We start from the raw sequence: 23,347 nt of genomic DNA, 5'->3' as shown, positions 1-23,347 counted from the left end.
ATTCCAATTTTTCTAGCCAACTTGTTTGGTTGAGACTAACCAAACTTTCACTCTAAGGGGTGCATCCTGTTTAGAAGTTAACAGCACATGAGATTCTCCAACTCCAGCGGGAGAGGCACATGACCCAAGTCATGATCAATCACGCCAGTTAGACAAATATATCCGGGCCGTGGAAAGCAGAAAAGCATCCTCTTTTCTGCTGGATGTCCATAGTCTAAGGGGGTCTGGGACCTGGGGCAGCCATCTTGGGACTACAGGATAGAGCCTTCTTATGAACAGAGCCTGCACTAGAAAATAAAGCCAGAATAGAGAGAAAGAAACTAGATCCTGGTCACACCATTTAAGTCCAGGAGTAAGTCTTGCTTAAAGACTGAATTTGCCTACTGTGTGACCAATAAATCCTCTTTGTCACTTAAACCACTCTGGGTTAGGTTTCCTTTGTCCACAATCAAGATGTCTCTAAATGATGCATGCTTCATAATCAGATTCCACTATAAAGGCAACAAAAATATAAGTTATATGGTTAGAATTAACAGTAAACTTAACTTCTCAAGTCACAACTTTGATTTACTTATCACAATTAAAGACATTAGGAAAAAATCATTTGGAATAAATTTCACTTGAAATTTGATTTGAAATCTCAAAGTACAGATGCAGGACGCTGAATAAACTCTGTTTTGATCCTTGGTTTACATATATTCAATATAGCTGAATTTTTGGAGCCACAGAACACCTTCCTGATTTTCAGGGCAATTTTAGGGTAAAACACTCCTCACCCCCACCAGGGCCATGGAGAAAGTTTGCTCTAGGTGTTCACCAGCAAAAAGGGAATGAGAAATCACAAAGTAAGGACATGTTCCACGAACTAATGGACCAATGGCAAACTTACCTGTTACTGTATTAAATGTGCCTTTACCAGATTCAGCTATTGCTTTTCAGATGTAAAATCCTTACGTGTGATACTAACCCATCTTGGTACAGGTCAGGCCAGTTAATGTATGACAGGCACTAAGTACACAGGTTAATTTGTATGTTTTTGAGTATAAGGAATAGTATGCTTCGATGTTTTGGAATATAAGATTTGTCAAAAATAAAAGAATTCTTACAAACTTAGGGCAGCTGTTCTTGAATTGTTATATATAACACTCTGTGCTCTGAATAATTTTGGCCATTAGGGTTGACAGCTCTCCAAATATGGAACTGACTACCTTACAAAATGGTCAGCTGGCTGTCAAGGACACATTTAAATAGAAGTGAGACAACCTTCGAACACGACAGTGTCATGGGAACAGGGTGGATGATTTTAAGGGGCATCCTGATTTTAGGCATCCTGGGCCTCCGTGACAGGCGTGAAGGACTCACCTGCCAGAGCCTTGATGCGGGACCGCTCAAAAAGCCGTGCAGAGCTGTTCTCATTGTCCCAGTCATCGACATCCCAGCGGTTGTTGACATCACTGTACTGCTGCTGGATCTCAATGTTGTCATAGTCTGTGGCTACTGTGGTCGTCATCTTGAACTGTCTCAGCTGCTCCTCCACATCAGCTCCTTCTTAGAGTTCTATGAGAAAGAAAAGGCAAAACATTTAGACGTCTAAAGTGTATACAGTCCCCACGGAACCAACTGGGAAAAGAGTGAGTAGAAAATAAAACAGTGCTTGCCAAGAATAGGTCTTCTGGAGCAATGCTGGTTTCAGATTTTAGCACTGTCTCATAATAGGTGTGTGACCTTAGCCAAGTTACTTAGTATCTCTAAGCCTCAGTTTCCCCAACCATTAAAGAGGGAAGATACTTCGGAGGTTGTTGAGAGGATTGAATGAGATGATGGATGCCCCCAAAATGGTGGGTTTATTCCTTCTTTCTAAAGTTCAAACTCTGTAATTTAAAAATGTTATGGGAGGGCTGGGCACAGTAGCTCATGCCTGTAATTCCAGCACTTTAGGAGGCCGAGGTGGGCAGATCACCTGAGGTCGGGAGTTCGAGACCAGCCTGGCCAACATGGTGAAAACCTGTCTCTACTAAAAATACAAAATTAGCTGGGAGTGGTGGCACATGCCTGTAATCCCAGCTACTCGGGTGGCTGAGGCAGGGAGAACTGCTCGAATCTGGGAGGCGGAGGTTGTAGTGAGCTGAGATCGTGCCATTGCACTCCCGCCTGGGCAACAGAGCGAGACTCCATCTCAAAAAGAAAAAAAAAAGAAATGTTATCGGAGGTAGATCAACACCTATGTGGGGCTTCTGAATGAACTCATTTATTCCTATTGTGTATCACCATAAATTATAATCTTTAAGCTTCTCCTGGAAATTCATAAAATGTTATATAAGAGAACTAGCAGATCATTTTATCTAAACATCTCACTTACATATTAGAAAACTGATGCTTAAGATTAAGATGTAAGGCCAGGCACAGTGGCTCACGCCTGTAATCCCAGCACTTTGGGAGGCTGAGGAGGGCAGATCACCTGAGGTCGGGAGTTCCAGTCCAGCCTGACCAACATGGAGAATCCCCATCACTACTAAAAATAAAAAATTAGCCAGGCGTGGTGGCGCATGCCTATAATCCTAGCTACTCAGGAGGCCGAGGCAGGAGAATTGCTTGAACCCAGGAGCCAGAGGTTTTGGTGAGCCGACATCATGCCACTGCTCTCTAACCTGGGCAACAAGAGCGAAACTCCACCTCAAAAAAAAGGTGGAGTGTATGGCAACCAAGGACAGTACCAGTGCACAGTAGATGCTCAATACATGATTGCTATTCTTTATCCTGAACTGATGAGCTTTAAACATAGCTTCTCCCTTCAATATAGCTATTATTCACTCATTGAACCAAAATACAATGAAGACTTACTGCGTACTCTGCACTGTACCAGATGCTAGGGATAAAAACGAACACAACAAGGACCTGGCTCTAGGGAAGCTTATATCCTAGTGGTAGGAGCTGGACAAAAAGCACACAAGAAAAGGCAAGACAGTTTAAAGAAAAAAATGACAGCAGAGTCATGTGATAGAGGGAGTGACTATTTTTAGATCTGGTGATCAGGGAAGGCCTCCCTTGAGTGGGTCTTGAAACTGAGAACTCAATGTCAAGAGGAATGAGTCACGCACAGATCAAGAAGAATAGTGTTTCAGGCAAAGGAAGCAGCATAGCACGCGGGAGGAATGGCAAATTCAGCGTGGATGAATCTAGTGGGCAGTGGGAGAGACTCGGAGACAAGGTTGGGGAGGGAGGTGGGCAAGCCCAAGTGTGACGGGAAGCAACCGCAGGATTTTAAGCTAATAACCGACACCACCCTTGAGTGTATTTGTAAAATATTCTTCCCAGGGCTGTGTGGAAAACAGATTCTAGGCGGCAATAATGGAAGCAGGGCCACTTGGGAGCTACTCCAGAAATGATGGCAGTGTAGCTCTGGGTGGAGAAGTGGGGATGGTTAGGAGGTGGATGTGCTTAGAGGTGGATGTGCTTTGGAGGGAGAATTGACAGGACCTGGTGAAGGACTGACTAGACCCGAGGCATTGAGAAACTGAGCTAGTGCTATGCCTGATACCCATGGGTGTGGTTAAATTCCTGCATATTTTAAATTTCACTGTGGGGAATCAGACTCAGTCAGGCATATGAAGCTATCTAAGTAAATTGTTAATCTGCAAATGTAAGAAGAAAGGAGGGAAAAGACAACCCCCTTTTAAAGTGGTACAAAGATATCCCAAGAAAAAAGATATGTTATCAACTTTTTTTTTTTTTTTTTTTTTTTTGAGATGGAGTTTTGCTCTGTCACCCAGGCTGGAGTGCAGTGGCACCATCTCGGCTCACTGCAACCTCCGCCTCCTGGGTTCAAGCAATTCTTCTGCCTCAGCCTCCCGAGTAGCTGGGACTATAGGCGCAAGCCACCATGCCCTGCTAATTTTTGTATTTTTGGTAGAGACGGGGTGTCACCATATTGGCCAGGCTGGTCTCGAACTCCTAGACCTTGTGATCCGCCCGCCTTGGCCTCCCAAAGTGTTGGGATTACAGGCGTGAGCCATCACACCCGGCCGTTATCAACATCTTAAAACTCAAAACTTTATTGTCAGGTTTTTGTACCTGGATGCTCATTTAGTGAAAGCCTTGTTCAATGTGCACCAAGATGTGCACCTAGGCCCAAGTCAGCAGGCCTCCTCACGAAAGCCTGCGTGCTAACCAAACCAGACACCACTCAGCAACACGTAAGGATCATTCAAGAGATGATTCTTCCCCCTCACATATGCCACCACACAAAAAATAAACAAACCCATATATGCAGAAAAGAAACATTTATCCCCTGCTTGAAATGCAGCTTTTTAAAAGTTCCAGCACATAACCACACATGCCACATGCAACCAAGTTTCCATAGTAAATAAGCTGAAACAAACTAACTGCACCTTAAATAAACAGTAGGCTCTTGGGTGGTACCAGCACACAACTGCCTGCTCTTTTGTCATGGCTGTTTTCTCACATGCTATCCAAGAGCACCGCCAACACACCCCACATGTTCCTGAGGAAGAAGCACTGAATCCACCTTACAACTGAGCCACAACACCTGTGACTCAAACTGTCACCCATCTCTGCTCTAATAGAAAAATCTTGAATGGAAGTAAAATCCTGGATTCTCATCAGATAGACATACTCAATCTCAAGTACATTCACGGGTACATTAATTTTCACACCTACATTAGCAATTTATTTATGGGATTTAATAAAAACACAAAAACTTCAGAAACCTAATCCAGTAAGTATATTCCAATGAATGATCTTACAGTGGCATTTAATATTCAAAGTCATAAACCCTTCCAAAAAATGAAAATTAATATTGTCATGCAATCATCTGACCTTGAATATAGTTAACTTTCATGACTATCATCAATATCAAAGACTTTTATAAAATTCAACCTTGGAGGATTCTATCTCTAGGGAGAAAATGTGAAAGTGCTACTAATCCCAAATTCTGAAAGTACAGAAAGTAAAATTTAATCCAACTCAACCCAAGGTGAAACCCAAGCAAGGCATGCCTCTCCCCAGATAAGTTTTAGCTATTTGGTGCCACCTGCTGACCAATGAGAAGAAACCTCCAGGACAACTATACCTGCACTGCAACATCCACCACACCTGACTCCTGCAGAAGCCCAGCCTGGGCCCTGCCCTGCCCCGACCTGCGAATCTCTCTTTCTATCACTGAACCAACAACGGCTTTCCACAGATTTCTTTCTTTCTTTTTTTTTTTTTTGAGACAGAATCTCGCTCTGTCACCCAGGCTGGAGTGCAGTGGCATGATCTCAGCTCACTACAACCCCCACCTCCCAGGTTCAAGCAATTCTCCTGCCTCACCCTCCTGAGTAGCTGGGATTGCAGGTGTGCACCACCAGGCCTGGCTAATTTTTGTATTTTTAGTAGAAATGGGGTTTCACCATGTTGGCCAGGCTAGTCTCAAACTCCTGAACTCAGGTGATCTGCTTGCCTTGGCCTCACAAAGTCCTGGGATTACAGGTGCGAGCCTACCTTGCCCAGCCCACAGATTACTTAATATGTAAGTGATAATTCTTGTCTTAAGCTTAAAATAAGTCATTCATTCAGAGAACTAAAGCAGTTTTTTCCCTAATGTTCTTTCTTAATGGTGTTCCTTAAAAACACTGTTGTTGTTCCTTAAAACGGAAAGGTTAGGCCAGGAGTGGTGGCTCACGCCTGTAATCCCAGCACTTTGGGAGGCCAAGACAGGCAGATCACTTGAGCCCAGGCGTTGAAGACCAGACTGGACAACACAGTGAGACCCCCATCTCTACAAAAATAAAAAAAAAATAGCCAGGTGGGGTGGCATGCACCTGTGGTTCCAGCTACTTGGGAGGCTGAGGTAGGAGGACTACTCGAGCCAGGGAGGTGGAGGTTGCAGTGAACCATAATTGTGCCACTGCACTCCACCCTGGGTGACAGAGCCAGACTCTGTCTCAAAAGAAAAAAACAGAAAGGTGAATGGGAAGTCAAAGTATCCAAATTATCCACTAGTCTGTGTACAAAATAAATAAATATATGCCAAGCACAGTGGCTCACACCTGTAATCTCAACAATTTGGGAAGTCACAGTGGCCAGATCACTTGAGCCCAGGAGTTTGAGACCAGCCTGGGCAAGATGGTGAGACACCCTTCCCACCCCTCTTCACTGTCTCTACAAAAATTAGCCGAGCATGGTGGCACATGCCTGTAGTCCCAGCTACATGGGAGGCTGAGGTGGGAGGATCACCTGAGCCCAAGAGGTCAAGGCCGCAGTGAGCCATGATTGCGCCACCGCACTCCAGCCCAAATGACAGAGTGAGACTCGTCTCCAAAAAAAAAAAAGCAATGCTCTGAGTTCTTTTTATTCAACTGTTTCACTCAAGTGTCCAGAATTTGATAGTGGAAACATCTTTTTTCTTCAACATTCTCCATCTGTCCAAAGACAATGTCCTTTGTCCAAAGAAAGCTGAGTATTTACAGTGATAGAACCCATTATTTTATTTTCAAGGCAATTTCAAGGCAAAACATCCCTTGCTCCCACCATAGCCATCATGGAAAGGTCCCTTCTAGGCACTCAACAACAGCAAGGGAGTGACGTGAGGGTGAAGAAGTCAGAGTCACGGCAACAGTATGGAAGAACGTGCCCATGGCATGGAGACTCCAAACTCCAGCGTGCTACAAACATCATTATCCTCTAACCCACTTCCACATGGGACCGGGCCAGCTGTGAAGACAGTGTATATCACACATACAGGTGTCCCAGGAGGTTATCTAAAAAGGGCTGGGTTTTCTCAAGGTGCTATTGGCCATGCCTCCCATGGGCTGTGAAGTCATCTGTACTTCTTAAATAGCTGTGGGAAGGTTAGGAAGAGAAGGGAGGAAGGCTTGGCCATCTTGGAACTCTGCCTGGTGGTTCCACCATTAGGAAACCCGGAAAGGACTATGTAAGGCTGACACAAGGAAAGGGAATCTCCCCTTGAAGAGAAAGGCCCTCATCCCTCTAATAGCAGAGCGAGGGCCTGGATTCCACTGGACTTGATCACCACAGTAGGAGCTCGTTAAATAACTTTTGAATGAATAAAAACAGTAATACTCTGCGTGTGACAAGGGTAATGCCCATGTTCTTTGTGACTAGGTTTCGAAAAGATAGGAAAGTGCCTATCTACTTTCCCTGCTCTTCTCCATTGTGGGGTCGGGGGTGGGGTGGGATGGGGTAGGGGGTGGGTGCGTGTGTATGTATAAAAAGGAGTATGTAGAAAAGCCAAGATCCTCCCCCTCAAATTACTCTTCTCTAATCCTACATCCTATGAACTGGAATTTTCCATAAGATGCACAGAAATTCCAGATGCTTTATTATTTTCTGCTTCAATAAGCAGACACTAAATTCATTTCTTCAAACAGGTGGACCAAGGCAGAAATGGATGTGGAAATTAATATCCTGAACCTTTGAGGCAAAGAGGTTTCTACAGCTCTAGCATGAGCTACCACAGGTCATAACCATTAGGAAAGAAACTGGAATGTTACCATGCCAGGCTTGTAAGTATTCTGTTAGTTCTCCTCTATATTGATTAAAATTCGTAAAGTCAATACCTGGAACAGCCCAGAGGGAAAATACTTTACCTGTTCTCTTACTTCCAAGATACCACATTTATTTTCTAAGTCGCACAAGTTATGAGATAAACTTACAGGTTTTTGTTTTATGAAGAAACAATAATCCCCAGGCTACTTTCCAGCATCCTCTTCTGTTACTCTACAAAATCTTTCTTGGTGACATCATCCACTTCTCTGTCTTTGCTGGTTACCCGGTGCTGACAGCTGCTCCCTGGACAGCAAGGTGCAGGTGTCTCCTAACAATCACTAACTCTGCCTGTCAAACATCGAACTCACAGCGCCCCCCTCTATGCCCGGCATCTCCTCCACCACTCCCTCGCTGAATGGCATCCCCACTTCTCCCAGTCGCCCCAGTCAGAAACCTTCACAGTCACCTTTCATTTCTCCCTCTCCCTCCACAGGGTGGCCCTAAGGTAACTTGTACCTCCTGAAAATCTCATGAGTTAGTTCCAGCAGGAGTTTCTCATTCCAGCTCCTCATCTCTCATTGTAATCCCTAATCCATTCCCCTACAATGCTACCAGAGGGACCGTGCTAAAATGTAATTCCAGTCATTTTATCCCCCTAAAAACTAAAATCTACCAATTGGCTCCCGATGCCTTCAGAATAATGCCAAGAAGTCTTAGGAGAGAAAATGAGATTCTCCATGAGGACCTTGCCCATCTCTCTAGCCTGGTCCCACTATCCATGTCCTAAGCTCTTGCAACTCCTGAGAGAGAAGAATCATGTTCTTGTCTCAGTTCCAAACCTATCACCTGGAACAGCTCTTTACTCTTCCTGCAAATCCTAGCTCAGGTATCACTACATCCAGGAACCTCCTCAAATCACTCACCACCACCACCACCTGGTCTGAATTAGACAACCTTAGATAGTGCCCACATGCACTCCCTCCGACACCTTATGCACCGCTGACCTAAAAGACTGCTTCATAATTACAAACCTTCTATTTACTTACCATCAATAACTCATGGCCTCTTGAGGTCATGATCCCATCATTCTGTCTTTATAACTCCTAGCAGGGTGCCTGGTAACATTAAGTGCTTGCTAATTATTTGTTTCTAAATGGGCTGCCTGGATGGGTGGCAAAGGGAGGACTGGGAGGTGAGAGCACAGGGGCAAAGTCAATTGGAGCTGCCACTCTGGTACCATCTCCATCAGTCACAATGCCTGAAACATACACTCTTCTGACTTACATAGATCTGGTAGACACTCTGCTTTCAAGGAAGTCACATTTTTTAAAATGGGCTGCTAATGAACGAGTGAATATTTAATAAGGTGCCTCTCCATACACAAAATTTAGATTTCCCTTTTTAATTTAGTTTTTACCCTTGTAAAAAAATTATTTTTCGTCTGAACTACTCAGATTTCAGAGAGTAAAGCAACAAACAGAGAATACATGGAATTTTCATTGGCACTACACATAATGCACACACACATATACACACTTCCTTAATACCCAATCTTAATTAAAGGCTCAAATAAATTAAATAAAATGAAGAAGGTGACCAACGTTTGCCAGTCCTTTTCGAGGAAGAAAACTATGTAACAATTACTTTGGCAGAATTCACAGACCCAAATGTTCTGCAAACACTGAAAACCCTCCCACTTTATTCATAAAAGACTTGAAAAAGTGTACACCGGATGCTGGTATGCTATCTTTAAAAAGGCCTTCTAAGGACTCTGAAGGCACCAAACTGCAAACTGCATGTCTGAGAATTTTGCTTCAACTATCTCAACTGTTCAGTTGCCAAAAAGGATTATCTACAAGAAACCACTGTTTTTTTTTTAATTGTACTGTAAGTTCTAGGGTACATGTGCACAATGTGCAGGTTTGTTACGTATGTATACATGTGCCATGTTGGTTTGCTGCACCCATTACCTCGTGATTTACTTTAGGCATTTCTCCTAATGCTATCCCTCCCCCATCTCCCCACTCCATGACAGGCCCCCGTGTGTGATGTTCCCCGCCCTGTGTCCAAGTGTTCTCATTGTTCAATTCCCACCTATGAGTGAGAACATGCAAGAAACCACTGTTTCTTAATAACCTGTCTGACCTGTTATTACTCAGGTACATGGGGCTAGTGCCAAAAAAGGACCGAGATTGCATCCCAAACATTCAGAATTCTCTGCTCATAAATACAAAGACACACATGAAAAGTCACAGCATGATAATTAACAACGCAAGAAAACTCACAAGCATGTAATGTCTGTTATTAAAGTAGCCTTCACTTTTAAAACAATCCAGTGTACTGCAGCTTTACAGGAACACATCTACTGCTTAAAAAAAAAAAAAGGCCAGGCGCATTGGCTCACGCCTGTAATCCCAGCACTTTGGGAGGCCGAGGCGGGCGGATCATGAGGTTAGGAGTTCGAGACCAGCCTGGCTAACATGGTGAAACCCTGTCTCTACTAAAAATACAAAAATTAGCTGGGCGTGGTGGTGGGCACCTATAATCCCAGCTACTCAGGAGGCTGAGGCAGGAGAACTGCTTGAACCCAGGAGGTGGAGGTTGCAGTGAGCTGAGATAGTGCTACTACACTCCAGCCTGGGCAGCAGAGTGAGACTCTGTCTCAAAAGAAAAAAAAAAAAAAAGGCACGACAGAGCTGTATACAGTTCAGCCAAAATTCACAAAATCAGATCATCCTGAGTGGGAAAGGTTCTCTGAGACCCATTAATAATTATTAAATTACTAAATTCTTGTTAATAAAGTATTTTGGACTTCAAATAATCTACAGCTGTATTAACTTTTGTTTATCAGTGACAGAGTATAGTAATATTTCCCACTATGATTATCAGATTTTCTTTCTCATTACCTGAGTATGTTACAAGATCATAATTATTTTATCTTCTAGACGAGCTGTTAACATTATGAAATATTGTTTTATCCCTATTAACATATGAACTCTATTTTGATTGATAGTAATATTTGCCTGGTATGTATTTTTCTATCCCATTATTTCAAACCTTCTGTAAACTAAAAATAAAATTTTAAGGCCCCCAACCATCTGAATGGGCCCTCTTGGCCAAGGGCATCCCAGAGTTGCCTGAAAATCTCTTTCAGGCCATGATGGAAGAGGGGAGGTTAGACATGCCTCACTATCCCCCTCCAGCATTAACATCAACTCAGACCTTAAGTGGGATAAGAAATACTCAAACTCTATTCTCTCTGAAGCCTGCTACTTGCAGGCCTCATCTGCATGATAAAACCTAGGTCTCCACAACCCCTTATCATAACCCAGACATTCCTTTCTACTGATAATGACTCTTTCGACCAACTGCCATCAGAAAAATTTTAAATCTACCTATGACCTGGAAGGCTCCCCCTATCCTGCCCTTCCAGGTCAAACCAATGTAAATCTTACGTGTACTGATTGATGTACTGTGTCTCCCTAAAATGTATAAAGGCAAGCTGTACCCTGACCACCTTGGGCACATGTTATCAGGACCTCCTGAGGCTATGTCACTGGTGTGTCCCTAACCTTGACAAAGTAAACTTTCTAAATTGACTGAGACCTGTCTCAGACATTTTGAGTTCACACTTCTAGAGTCATTTTGTTTCAGGTATGCCTCTCTTTGTTTCAATCTAACCCAAGAGCCTCTGTCATTTAGTCGGCAAGCATAATCCATTTGAATTTATTAGGATTACTACCACATTTGACGTTTCAGTCAATTTATTTTGTATTTTCAATCATAATTAACAAAAATATGGAAACTGGGGCCCCAAGAGTTAAACAACTCGATCAAGTCACACAGCTATGAGGCTTTTATCATAATATCTTTATCAATATTGAATCTTGTACCATAAGAACACAATCTAATCTTTAAAATGCAGAGGTGATGACTCTAAACCCTAACACAGCTAAAAATTACATTTTGGGAGGATGGCTTACTCTTTCTGGGGCACGGTGCTTTATTTGCTTTCTCATTCCATCCTCCTCAGCAACCATTTGAAGTAGATACTATTATTAGCCCTATTTTACAGGTGAATAAACTAAAGTTTTACTGGTGGTGGCACAGCAAAAAAATGAAGAAACCAAGAGGACTTGAACCAAGTGGGTATGACTCCAAAGCCCATGCTTTAAATCAACAAATTGGCCTACCCTCTAAGGCAAGAACCCTTTAATAGTGGTCTATGTCAGAAAAATATCAAAAAGACTCAAGGTTCTTAAATAAATAAGGAAATGAATGACCTCCATCAAAGTCTAATTACACCTAGGCCAGTTACCCACCCAGCCAGGTCTCCTCGTACATACACAATGGGGGTGATATTGCCCCCACAAGGAATGAAAATTCATTTTGGGGATGAGGCAAAAAATTGTATTCTTTTTCATATGAGCATAGATATATAATGTATCTATGGCATGAAAATTTCATGGGTGGGCAATTAGGAGGAAAAAAAATGTCACACTGGGCGAGGGGGCTCACATCTGTAATCCCAGCGCTTTGGGAGGCCCAGGCAGGAGGATCATTTGAGGCCATGAGTTCAAGACCAGCCCGGGCTGGTTTTGTAGAGAGCCTGTCTTTACAAAAAAACTAAAAATTAGTCAAGTGTGGTGACACATGCCTGTAGTCCCAGCCACTCATCTTGAAATGGGAGGATCACTTGAGCCTGGGAGACCAAGGCTGCAGTAAGCTGTGATCATGCTAAAGCACTACAGCCTTGGGGACAGAGCAAGACCCTGTCACAAAAATAAATAAAAATAATCTAAAAAGTTCCTACTAAGGGATGGGAATAATGAAAAAAATGATGAAAAACACTATCCAAGCTAAAGAAAAAAATGCTTATCTCCTTTAATGAAGATGTAACCACCCAACAGTTTCACCTCACCCACTGTCTAGACAGAGCCTATTTATCAAGACAGGGGAATTGCAATAAAGTTATTCACACAGAGCTGGCTGTGCAGCAGACCAGAGTTTTGTTATTACTTAAAACAGTCTCCCCAAGAATTTGGGGACTGGAGTTTTTAAGGATAATTTGGTGGGTAGGGGGCCACTGAGTTGGCAGTTCTGATTGGTAGGGGTGGAGATGAATACGGAGTTGAAGCTGTCCTCTTGCATTGAGTCAGTCCCGGGTGGGGGCCACAAGACCAGATAAACCAGTTTATCCATCTGGATGATGCCAAATGATCCATCGAGGACAGGGTCTGCAAAATGTCACCAGCATTCATCTTAGGTTTTGCAATAGTGATGTTATTCCCAGGAGCCATTTGGGGAGGTTTAGAATCTTGCAGCATGAATCCAACAGCATGACTCCTAAATCATATTTTCTAATGTTGTGGTTAATTTGTTAGTCCTACAAAGGCAATCTAGTCCCCAGGCAAGAAGGGGGTTTTGTTATCATCTTTGTTTTAAACTACAAACTAAGTTCCTCTCAAAGTTAGTTTGGCCTAAGCCCAGGAAAGAGCAAGGACTGCTTGGAGGTTAGAAGCAAGATGGAGTTGGTTAGTACAGATCTCTTTCACTGTCTCAGTCAGAGTTTTGCAATGGCGGTTTCAAACACTTGAAAAAAGCCTCAGAAGACAGAAAGATGAAGAGCACATTTGTCTGTACTAAAGAATTAGAATTTCACACATCATGGGTCCCATTCATTATGTCTCCGATATAAAATCTCAGAGTGGCTACTCCCCACCAGAACTAACGTGTGTACTTTAGGGGAGCAGTGAAGATTTAGCCATCTTCTTCCCACAACATTCAAACGCTAAAATGCCTATTATGAACCTCCATTCTCAATATTCAGAGATAAACCTCTTTCCTATAACGATGGAAGACGCCACTGGAAGGTGATTCTAGCTTTATAAACAACACAGTCCAATAGACACATTTTTTTTTTTCTTACTGGGCAAATCCAACCAGGCTCTATACTCTTTGAAGGAGCAAAATTCACCCTTACTATAATGGAAATTAATTGTTTTTAAAGATTTCACTCTTGGGAAATACAGTTTATTTTAAAACATTCTGCCAAAAAGATCTCATCACCATGGTTTACGAACGTTTTATCATTATTATACAGTATAACCACGAATACACTCTACAACAAAAAACAATAGGAGACAGAAACATGGCACCCCCCTCACCTTCCTCCATTTTACAGAGCAAACTGCACAAGGAAGTGATATTACAAATGGATTTATTATTTGAGTACCTGACAAGAAAATTCTTTATCTGCTGCATAGAAATTTATCCTTCTTTACTACTCATACATTAAAATTTTAAAGTAACTTACTTCTTCTCCGCTTACATATAATACTCTCTAAAATCTAAATATAATTTTGTAAATCCTAATATTTTGAAAAATCAGCTGAATGTTGAAAGTAGACAGATCTAGAAAGAAAGGTTAATTTTTCCAATGTTCATTTATAAACCTCGAAATCACCTAACTTGAACCAACTAAAATATTTTTTAAGTCCTACCAAATAAATACACAGCTATTCTCATATACATGGCAGTTCAAGGCCATCCTTGTTTCTGTTCCACATACAGAGAAGAGCTATTAAAATTGAAATTAACTGATGTCTTCTGGTTGACTAAATTATTTTTAAAAATAGAAACTATTAATACAGACCTAGCACCATGGTCTTATGGCTAATGTGGGGTTTCTAAGCCACCATAAATAACAATTTGGTCTTACATTTACTTCCAAATAGTTTTAAATTACATTAGAGTATAGTTTTAATGGTGCTGCTGCCAAAATACCAATCCTGAATTTCAGTGAATTTGGCATTTCACTGCCTTATTCGTTGTGAAATTTCATAAGTTAGTATCATATGTGCCTGAACAACACAGGAGCAATAAAGCACTTTTTATTTGTAATCTGACTTCTCCTAGAGCAACCCAATGCCAAAATCCTCTGCAAATCTACCAAGTGGAAATGCATATCTCGATTACCTGGAAGAGAATGAAATGAAAGAAATATGTAAAACTGCACTGAAAAGCAACACTATATTAAGTGATATGTGAGACACATATACCTCCCCCCACCACCACAAGCTCTGCAAGGGCCAGCATCCTCTCTGTTCTGTTCTAGTGTGGTTTCTTTTTTGTTTGCTTGCTTGTTTTGAGACAGGGATTCACTGTTGCCCAGGCTGGAGTGCAGTGGTGCAGCGTTGGCTCACTGCAACCTCTGCCTCCAAGGCCTCAGCTTCCCCAGTAGCTGGGACCACTGGCACACACCACCATGCCTGGCTAATTTTTGTATCTTCTGTAGAGCCAGGGTTTCGCCATGTTGCCTAGGCTGGTCTCCTGGGCTCAAGTGATCTGCCCGCCTCAGCCTCCCAAAGTCTGGGATTACATGCATAAGCCACCGCGCCCAGCCTATTCTGTTCATCTTTAAACCATTAGTAACCAGCATGGCACCTAAGCCATAGCAGGTGCTCAAAAACAATTGTGAAACGCAACACAGATGGTAGGAGCTGTGTTGCCACAGAGTAATCTAACTCTAAAACACAGTGCTTCTTCCTACCTAAATAGTATGTACTTTGCATCCCAGTAAAATTCTCATTGTTATACAGGAACAACCTTCTCTTTACTCAGATTCATTCAGCGAAGGTTATAAATTTGTAAGTTATAAAATCATAAATTTATTTTCAACTGTCACAAAACATGAGGGGTCATATTTGGACAGGATTGCAGTAATCACTAATTTCACAATCTCACCAGCATTTGCCTTTTAACGTATTTATTTTAAATACAGACGATTTTAAGATCATTTCCCTTTGTAAAATATCCTAAATCCTAGACTGTCATGGTGACCCAGATTTCCAGAGATTTACACTTTATTAAATTTTCTCAAAGACCTGTTCAAATAACTACCATCGCTTGCATTAACACTGCAGCAACAAGCCTTTCCCCTTTGTATGCTTGGTAAATGTTTCCCAAACTTACTTAGAAATCCATAACCTTTCAAATAAACAAAATGAGTAAAGATTGGCCTACGATACTTGAAAGGAAGAGAACATCAATCCTAGAAAAAAACATTCAAATAATTATCATTTTAACATGTTCAAACCTCTATTAGAGGGGACCCCAACCCCCAGGCCACAGAGCAAAAGGTGAGCAGTGGACAAGCAAGCGAAGTACAGCTGTTCCCCATAGTTTGCATATACCTACCATCTGAGCTCTGCCTCCTGTCAGATTCGTGGTGGCATTACAGCCTCATAGGAGCGCAAACCCTACTGTGAACTGCACACGAGAGGGATCAGAATTCTGTGCTCCTTATGAGAATCTAACGCCAGACGATCTGTCACTATCTCCTATCGCCCCTGCCGATGGGACCATCTAATTGGAGGAAAACAAGCTCAGGGCTCCCACTGATTCTATATCATGGTGAGTTGTAGAATTATTATTATTACTATTATTATTTTTTGAGATGGAGTCTAGCTCTGTCACCCAGGCTGGAGTGCAGTGGCATGATCTTGGCTCACTGCAACCTCAGCCTCTCGAGTTCAAGAGGTTCTCCTGCCTCAGCCTCTGCAAGCCCTAGCTGGGACTGCAGACATGTGCCACCACCACACCTGGCTAATTTTTGTATTTTTAGTAGAGACGGGGTTTCACCATGTTGGTCAGGCTGGTCTCGAACTCCTGACCTCAGGTGATTCGCCCACTTTGGCCTCCCTAAGTGCTGGGATTACAAGGGTGAGCCACCATGTCCGGCCAGATTTATTTCATTATATATTACAATGTAATAATAATAGACATAAAGTGCACAATAAAAGTAATATGCTTCAATCATCCTGAAACCATCCCCACAACCCGTCAGTGGAAAAACTGTCTTCCACGAAACCAATCCCTGGTGCCAAAAAGGTTGGAGACCACTGCTCTGTTACTAAAATTTGTTTAAACCTGATCAATCCGAAAAAAAATTTTTTTAAAAACAAAATATTGTTTAACAGTACAGTCTACACAGTCTGGAATCCATTAGAGGCCTGCACATGACTGCTTAAAAGCTTATTTTCAAAGGTACTCAATATCAAGCTTGGTAACAAAAGTCAGTTAAAGTAAATGTGGATTCACTTTGGATCTCCAGAATATCTAAACATGAGTATACAAGAAAAATGAGCCATGGTGCCTAAAATATTGCAATAAGTTTAGAACCACAAAGGAGATCTCTGATTTACAGTGTATTTATCATAGGTGACAGCCATAAGTTAAGTATGTTAAGTACGTCTACTGTGGGGCCAGACCCTAATCCAACCGAGCCAATCAGCCCAACACCCAGGCTGGGGATACCTCACCACACTTTCCAGAAAGTCACAGGATAATGCACAGCCTGTCCAAAGCTGCATGGGCTTGTAATTCAAACTTATCTGGCTCCTACTGTTGCTCAAATGACTGCAAAATGAAAATAAGATCTTAGCTGGCAAAGTCTTCAATCAGGGATAAGAGCAAAAGGAATCAGCAAGTTTCTACATTCTCCCAATGGGGGAAACAACTTAGAAGACAAGATCAGGGCATCCAGACCACTCTGAATTTCTTTAAAATCTCTCTGGTGATGTGATTTTTGAAACTGCATTTTTCAACTACTTACTTGACCAAAATCAAGTCCGTAACTTCATCTCCTTGAAATATGTTACAAATAAACAAGTTTTCTATTTCCCAAAATATCTGCAACATAATATGCACTTTGTTTTTCCTATCTCAAAATGCTTTCAAAGCAGTTGCTTCTGTTGTCAAAATCAGCAGCACAGAAGAATGAACCGGATGTCAGGGCAATTTGGAACATTTGGAGGGAACTAAATTCTGTTAGTATTCTATAACTCTGCACAGAGAGAAAAATCAGGGGCTGGGCACGAGCAGTAGCTGGATTTTTAGTGGAGCCTGAGTGTTATGGACCAAATTGTGCTCAGCTTCCAAATTCACATGTTGTAGGAGTAACCCCTAATGTGACTGTATTCGGAGACAGAGCCTGTAGGGAGGTAATCTAGGTTAAGTGCGGTCATAATGGTAGGGCCCTAATCCAATAGGACTGGTGTAGTTATTAGAAAAGGAACAAAGAATGGCCGGGCACAGTGGCCCACACCTATAATCCCAGCACTTTGGGAGGCCGAGGTGGGCGGATCACCTAAGGTCAGGAGGTTGGGACCAGCCTGGCCAACTTGGTGAAACCCTGTCTCAAATAAAAATACAAAAATTAGCCGGGTGCAGTCGTGGGTGCCTGTAGTCCTAGCTACTTGGGAGGCTGAGGCAGGAGAATTGCTTGAGCCTGGGAGGTGGAGGTTGCAGTGAGCAGAGACCATGTCAATGCACTCTAGCCTGGGCAACAGAATGAGACCCCGTATCATAAAAAAAAAGAAAGAAAGAAAGAAAGAAAAGGAACAAAGAGACACTATGGTCCCCCTGCACCCACCCATTTGCACAAAGAAAAGGCCAGGTGAGGACACAGTGAGGCGGCAGCCATCTGCAAGCCAGGAAGAGAAGCCTCATCAGAAACCAACTGACAGCTCCTTGATCTTGGACTTCTACCCTACAGAACAGTGAGAAAATAAATTTCTATTGTTTAATCCATACAGTCTGTGGCATTTTGTTATGGCAGTCTGAGCAGATTAATTTACCAAGTGAACCCTAAAGCTGCCTTCTGTGCCATTAAACTCCAATCTCAATCCAAGGATCCTGTAATTAATGAAGGCTTTCTAATCTCATTAGCAATGGCACTGCTAACTCTCAATATCTTGTGATTTTAAAGATAAGGACAATGGATAAATGAGAACCAGACCAACAACTTGACCTTACTGTTTTAGGCTGGCCATCATGTCCCCGTGCAGCGGCTGCCACCGCCCTAATGCTTTTAGAGGCCCTCAAAATCACAAACTATGCTCAACTCACTCTCTGCAGTTCTCATAACTTCCAAAATCTATTTTCTTCCTCACACCTGACGCATATACTTTCTGCTCCCCAGCTCCTTCAGCTGTACTCACTCTTTGTTGAGTCTCCCACAGTTACCATTGTTCCTGGCCCAGACTTCAATCCGGCCTCCCACGTTATTCCAGATACTGCATCTGACCTCCATGATTGTATCTCTCTGATCCACGTGACATTCACCCCATTTCTCCATGTTTCCTTCTTTCCTGTTCCTCACCCTGATCACACTTGGTTTACTGATGGCAGTTCCACCAGGCCTAATTGCCACTCACCAGCAAAGGTAGGCTATGCTATAGTATCTTCCACATCTATCATTGAGGCTACCGCTCTGCCCCCCTCCACTACCTCTCAGCAAGCTGAACTCATTGCCTTAACTTGAGCCCTCACTCTTGCAAAGGGACTACGCGTCAATATTTATACTGACTCTAAATATGCCTTCCATATCCGGCACCACCATGCTGTTATATAGGCAGAAAGAAATTTGCTCACTATGCAAGAGTCCTCCATCAATACCGCCTCTTTAATAAAAACTCTTCTCAAGGCTGCTTTACTTCCAAAGAAAGCCGGAGTCATTCACTGCAAAGGCCATCAAAAGGCTTCAGATCCCATTGCTCCGGACAATGCTTATGCTGATAAGGTAGCTAAAAAAGCAGCTAGCATTCCAACTTCTATCCCTCACGGCAGTTTTTCTCCTTCTCATCTGGCCACTCCCACCTACTCCCCTCACTGAAACTTCCACCTATCTCTTCCCACACACAGCAAACGGTTCTTGGACCAAAGAAAATATCTCCTTCCAGTCTCACAGCCCATTCTATTCGTCATTTCATAACCTCTTCCATGTAGGTTACAAGCCACTAGCCCTCCTCTTAGAACTTCTCATTTCCTTTCCATTGTGGAAATCTGTCCTCAAGGAAATCACTTCTCAGTGTTCCATCTGCTATTCCACTACTCCTCAAGAATTTCTCAGGCCCCCTCCCTTCCCTACACATCAAGCTCGGGGATTTGCCCCACCCAGGACTGGCAAATTGACTTTACTCACATGCCTCGTGTCAGGAAACTAAAATACCTTTTGGTCTGGGTAGACACTTTCACTGGATGGGTAGAGGCCTTTCCCACAGGGTCTGAGAAGGCCACCGCGGTCATTTATTCCCTTCTGTCAGACATAATTCCTCCGTTTGGCCTTCCCACCTCTATACAGTCCGATAACGGACCGGCCTTTACTAGTCAAATCACCCAAGCAGTTTCTCAGGCTGTTGGTATTCAGTGGCGCCTGGTTTTACCTCAAACTGCCACCCTTAAGTCTCTCTTTAAGTGGATAGAAGATCTTCAGTGGCAAGGTACCCTCCAATACTTTCACCCTGATGAAGTCCTATTCTTTACTTTTATACTTACTCTTATTCTCATTCCCGTTCTTATGCCACCCTCTACCTCTCCCCAGCTATCTCTACCACACTATCAATCTCAGTTACTCTCTCCTAGCCGTTTCTAATCCTTCTTTAACAAACAATTGCTGGCTTTGCAATTCTCTTTCCTCCAAAATCACAGAGGTCTCGACTTACTGCTAAAAAAAAGGGGGGGAATCTATATTTTTAAATGAAGAGTGCTGTTGTTACCTAAATCAATCTGGCGTGGTATATGACAACATTAAAAAAAACTCAAAGATAGAGCCTAAAAGCTTGCCAACCAAGCAGTAATTACCCTAACCCCCCTTGGGCCCCCTTGGACACTCTAATTAGATGTCCTGGGTCCGCCCAATTCTTAGTCCTTTAATACCTGTTTTTCTCCTCCTACTCAGACCTTGTGTCTTCTGTTTAGTTTCTCAATTCATCCAAAACCATATCCAGGCCATCACCAATCATTCTATACGACAAATGTTTCTTCTAACAACCCCACAATATCACCCCTTACCACAAAATCTTCCTTCAGCTTCATCTCTCCCACTCTAGGTTCCCACGTCACCCCAATCCCGCACAAAGCAGCCCTGAGAAACATTGCCCATTATCTCTCCATACCACCCCCAAAAATTTTCGCCGCCCCACCACTTTACCACTATTTTATTTTTCTTATTAATATTAGAAGACAGGAATGTCAGGCCTCTGAGCCCAAGCTAAGCCATCATATCCCCAGTGACCTGCATGTATATATCCAGATGGCCTGAAGCAACTGAAGATCCACAAAAGAAGTGAAAATAGCCTTAACTGATAACATTCCACCATTGTGATTTGTTTCTGCCCCACCCTAACTGATCAATATACTTTGTAATCTCTGCCATCCTTAAGAAGGTTCTTTATAAGCTCCCCACCCTTGAGAATGTACTTTGTGAGATCCAATCCACCCCCTGCCTCCAAAACATTGCTCTTAACTCCACCGCCTATTCCAAAACCTATAAGAACTAATGATAACCCCACCACACTTTGCTGACTCCTTTTTCGGACTCAGCCCGCCTGCACCCAGCTGAAATAAACAGCCTTGTTGCTCAAAAAAAAAAAAAAAAAAAAAAAAAAAAAGGGAACCAGATCAACCTAAACTTTACTTTCTCTGGAGAGACTCTTCTGAAACCCCTAGTCCCAGCCCAGGGCCTCTCCTGTTCTATGTTCCTACTGGTTTCTTGTTGTTTTTGCACAGCACGCACTACGATGGTGTTTAAATAATTACCTGTGTAATTGTTTATTAAATGACTATCTTGCCTGAAAGTATACTGTACTCTCCAAGAACTATTAGGTATTTCTCTCTTTTTCATCAATGTATCCCTAAATATAGTGCCTAGCTCACAGAGGACAATACACAAATGTTTAATGAATAAACTTTATACTTAAAATTTTCTCAGCTTTGAAGAGTATTAGAAGCACTTTCCCTACCAATTCGTCTACTATCAAGAAGAAAAAATTACTCAGTTCAAGTGGTAAATTTTTCCAAATGTAAACTGTAAGTAGAAAAAAAAAAAAAACCAAACAGATAAGCTCTTGTAGATTGAGTCATCTACATTTTAAAAATTATATTTACATGAGAATTTTTAAGTTCTCTCACTGACCTAAAAGCTTCAAAAGCAACTTCAAATGTCTAAGACAAATTTTCATCGCTGGCTGAGCAGCCATGCTCAAGGGTGCCGGCTCTGGGACAGGTCCATGGCCTGGTCAGCCCTTTCCTCACCACCTCCAAAAGCACATGTAGCACGGGGAAGGTCCCAGGGGCGAGAGGGGATTCAAATTGTTCAAGCACACATACAGTCTTGCATTCAGATTTTATTTATTTATTTATTTATTTTGAGACGGAGTCTTGCTCTCTCGCCCAGGCTGGAGTGCGGTCGCGCGATCTTGGCTCACTGAAAGCTCCGCCTCCCAGGTTCACGCCATTCTCCTGCCTCAGCCTCCCAAGTAGCTGGGACTACAGGCACCCGTCACCTCGCCCAGCTAATTTTTTGTATTTTTAGTAGAGATGGGGTTTCACCGTGTTAGTCAGGATGGTCTCGATCTCCTGACCTCGAGATCCGCCTGCCTCAGCCTCCCAAAGTGCTGGGATTACAGGCATGAGCCACCGCGCCTGGCCCAGATTTTTAAAAATAAAGTTCCCAAGGTTAGAAGAGATAAAAACTGACAGCAATTCAAGGAAAACGTGGCAAGCTCAATGTGAAGCAACAGCAGAAGATACAACCAAAGGAAGCTTCATTGTTAGATGCCAAGTTAAATCACCCCAGGTACTGACCAAACCAAGAGTGTCCAGAAGGGGCAGCCAGGCTGTAAGACACCTAGGAGATCCAGCCTAGGAGCTAGGACCCCTGGGGAAAAGTCCAGAAGAGACACCTGGCAGGTATCTGCAGGCAGCTTCAGGAGCCCTCCTGGGAGAGCTGGCACAGATTTCCCAGCAGGTGGGGAGCAACAACTTCACAGTGGCTAGGGTTTAGGAGGTACTTTCCAACAACTAGAGCGCTCCAAAAATGCAGACAGCAGAGAGGTATTCGATTTGTTGTTGTTGTTTTCACAGCACACACTGAAACAATGTTTAAATAATGACCTGTTAAATGACTATCTTTCCTGAAAGTATACCGTACTCTCCATATATTCAACAGGATAGCTACAGAAAGAACTGAGTACTGTGTGGGAAGCCGGGATGCATGTACTCCAAGATCTCATCCAACTAACAGGCATCTACAATTTGTTTAACCACAAAGTATTCACACCATTCGTGTGATCGAATACAATGTAGTAATACTATAATATGCAAAACTTGGTTCCCAAGGTGTGTAAGACACTCTCTCTTCAGTGAGGCTCAGAAGATATTTCAAAATAATGGCTTTTCCATCCCTACGTTTAACTGAATCACTATTACTTTAATTGTAACCATTCTTTGTTCGGGGTATTGTCATATTAAGAAAATATTTGCACTCTCTTTATAAACAAAGTATTCTTCTACAAACATTTATACACATTTTCATCGGATTTCACAACCCCACTGAAAATAATGAGCAAAAAGTTCTCAAAACAGCTTCTGCATTCTGATGAAAACATTCGTTTTAAGTACATCCCTGGAAATATTTATCACTAAACCAATTATTTTATTTGGGAATTTTACGCTTTTTAAAATATTATAAGGTACCACGTAAAACATTTGCTTATTAAAAAAAAACACCTTTTAATTAGAAAATACAGTCATCCCTCACTACCCATGGGCAATTGGTTCCAGGACCTCTTATGAATACCAAAATCCATGGATGCTCAGGTCCCTTATATAAAATGGTGTAGTATTTGTATATAACCTACACGCATCCTCTCAAATACTTTAAATCACCTAGAGACTACTTATAATTCAAAATACAATGCCTACACATCACCTTATTCACATGGATTCAATGCAGTTCTCAGTAAGCAGCAAATCGAGCTTCTGCTTTTTGGAA

General features: G+C 42.4%; 1 protein-coding gene across 3 annotated transcripts in view; it reads right to left on the bottom strand.

Annotated features, from left to right (window-relative positions):
• Positions 1 to 23,347, bottom strand: part of SPTBN1 (spectrin beta, non-erythrocytic 1) — a 214,132-nt gene that overhangs the window by 143,903 nt on the left and 46,882 nt on the right. For all 3 annotated transcript variants that reach the window (XM_030827597.1, XM_030827598.1, XM_030827599.1), the window contains exon 2: positions 1,363 to 1,557. In XM_030827597.1, coding sequence (XP_030683457.1) covers positions 1,363 to 1,510 — 148 coding nt within the window. In that variant the 5' untranslated portion in view covers positions 1,511 to 1,557. The remainder of the gene's footprint in view (positions 1 to 1,362; positions 1,558 to 23,347) is intronic.

The sequence above is a fragment of the Nomascus leucogenys genome, chromosome 14, assembly GCF_006542625.1.
Source record: "Nomascus leucogenys isolate Asia chromosome 14, Asia_NLE_v1, whole genome shotgun sequence".
NCBI classification, from domain to species: Eukaryota; Metazoa; Chordata; class Mammalia; order Primates; family Hylobatidae; genus Nomascus; species Nomascus leucogenys.
The sequence above is the reverse complement of the archived record's forward strand: the minus strand, read 5'-3'. Positions and strand labels throughout refer to the sequence as shown.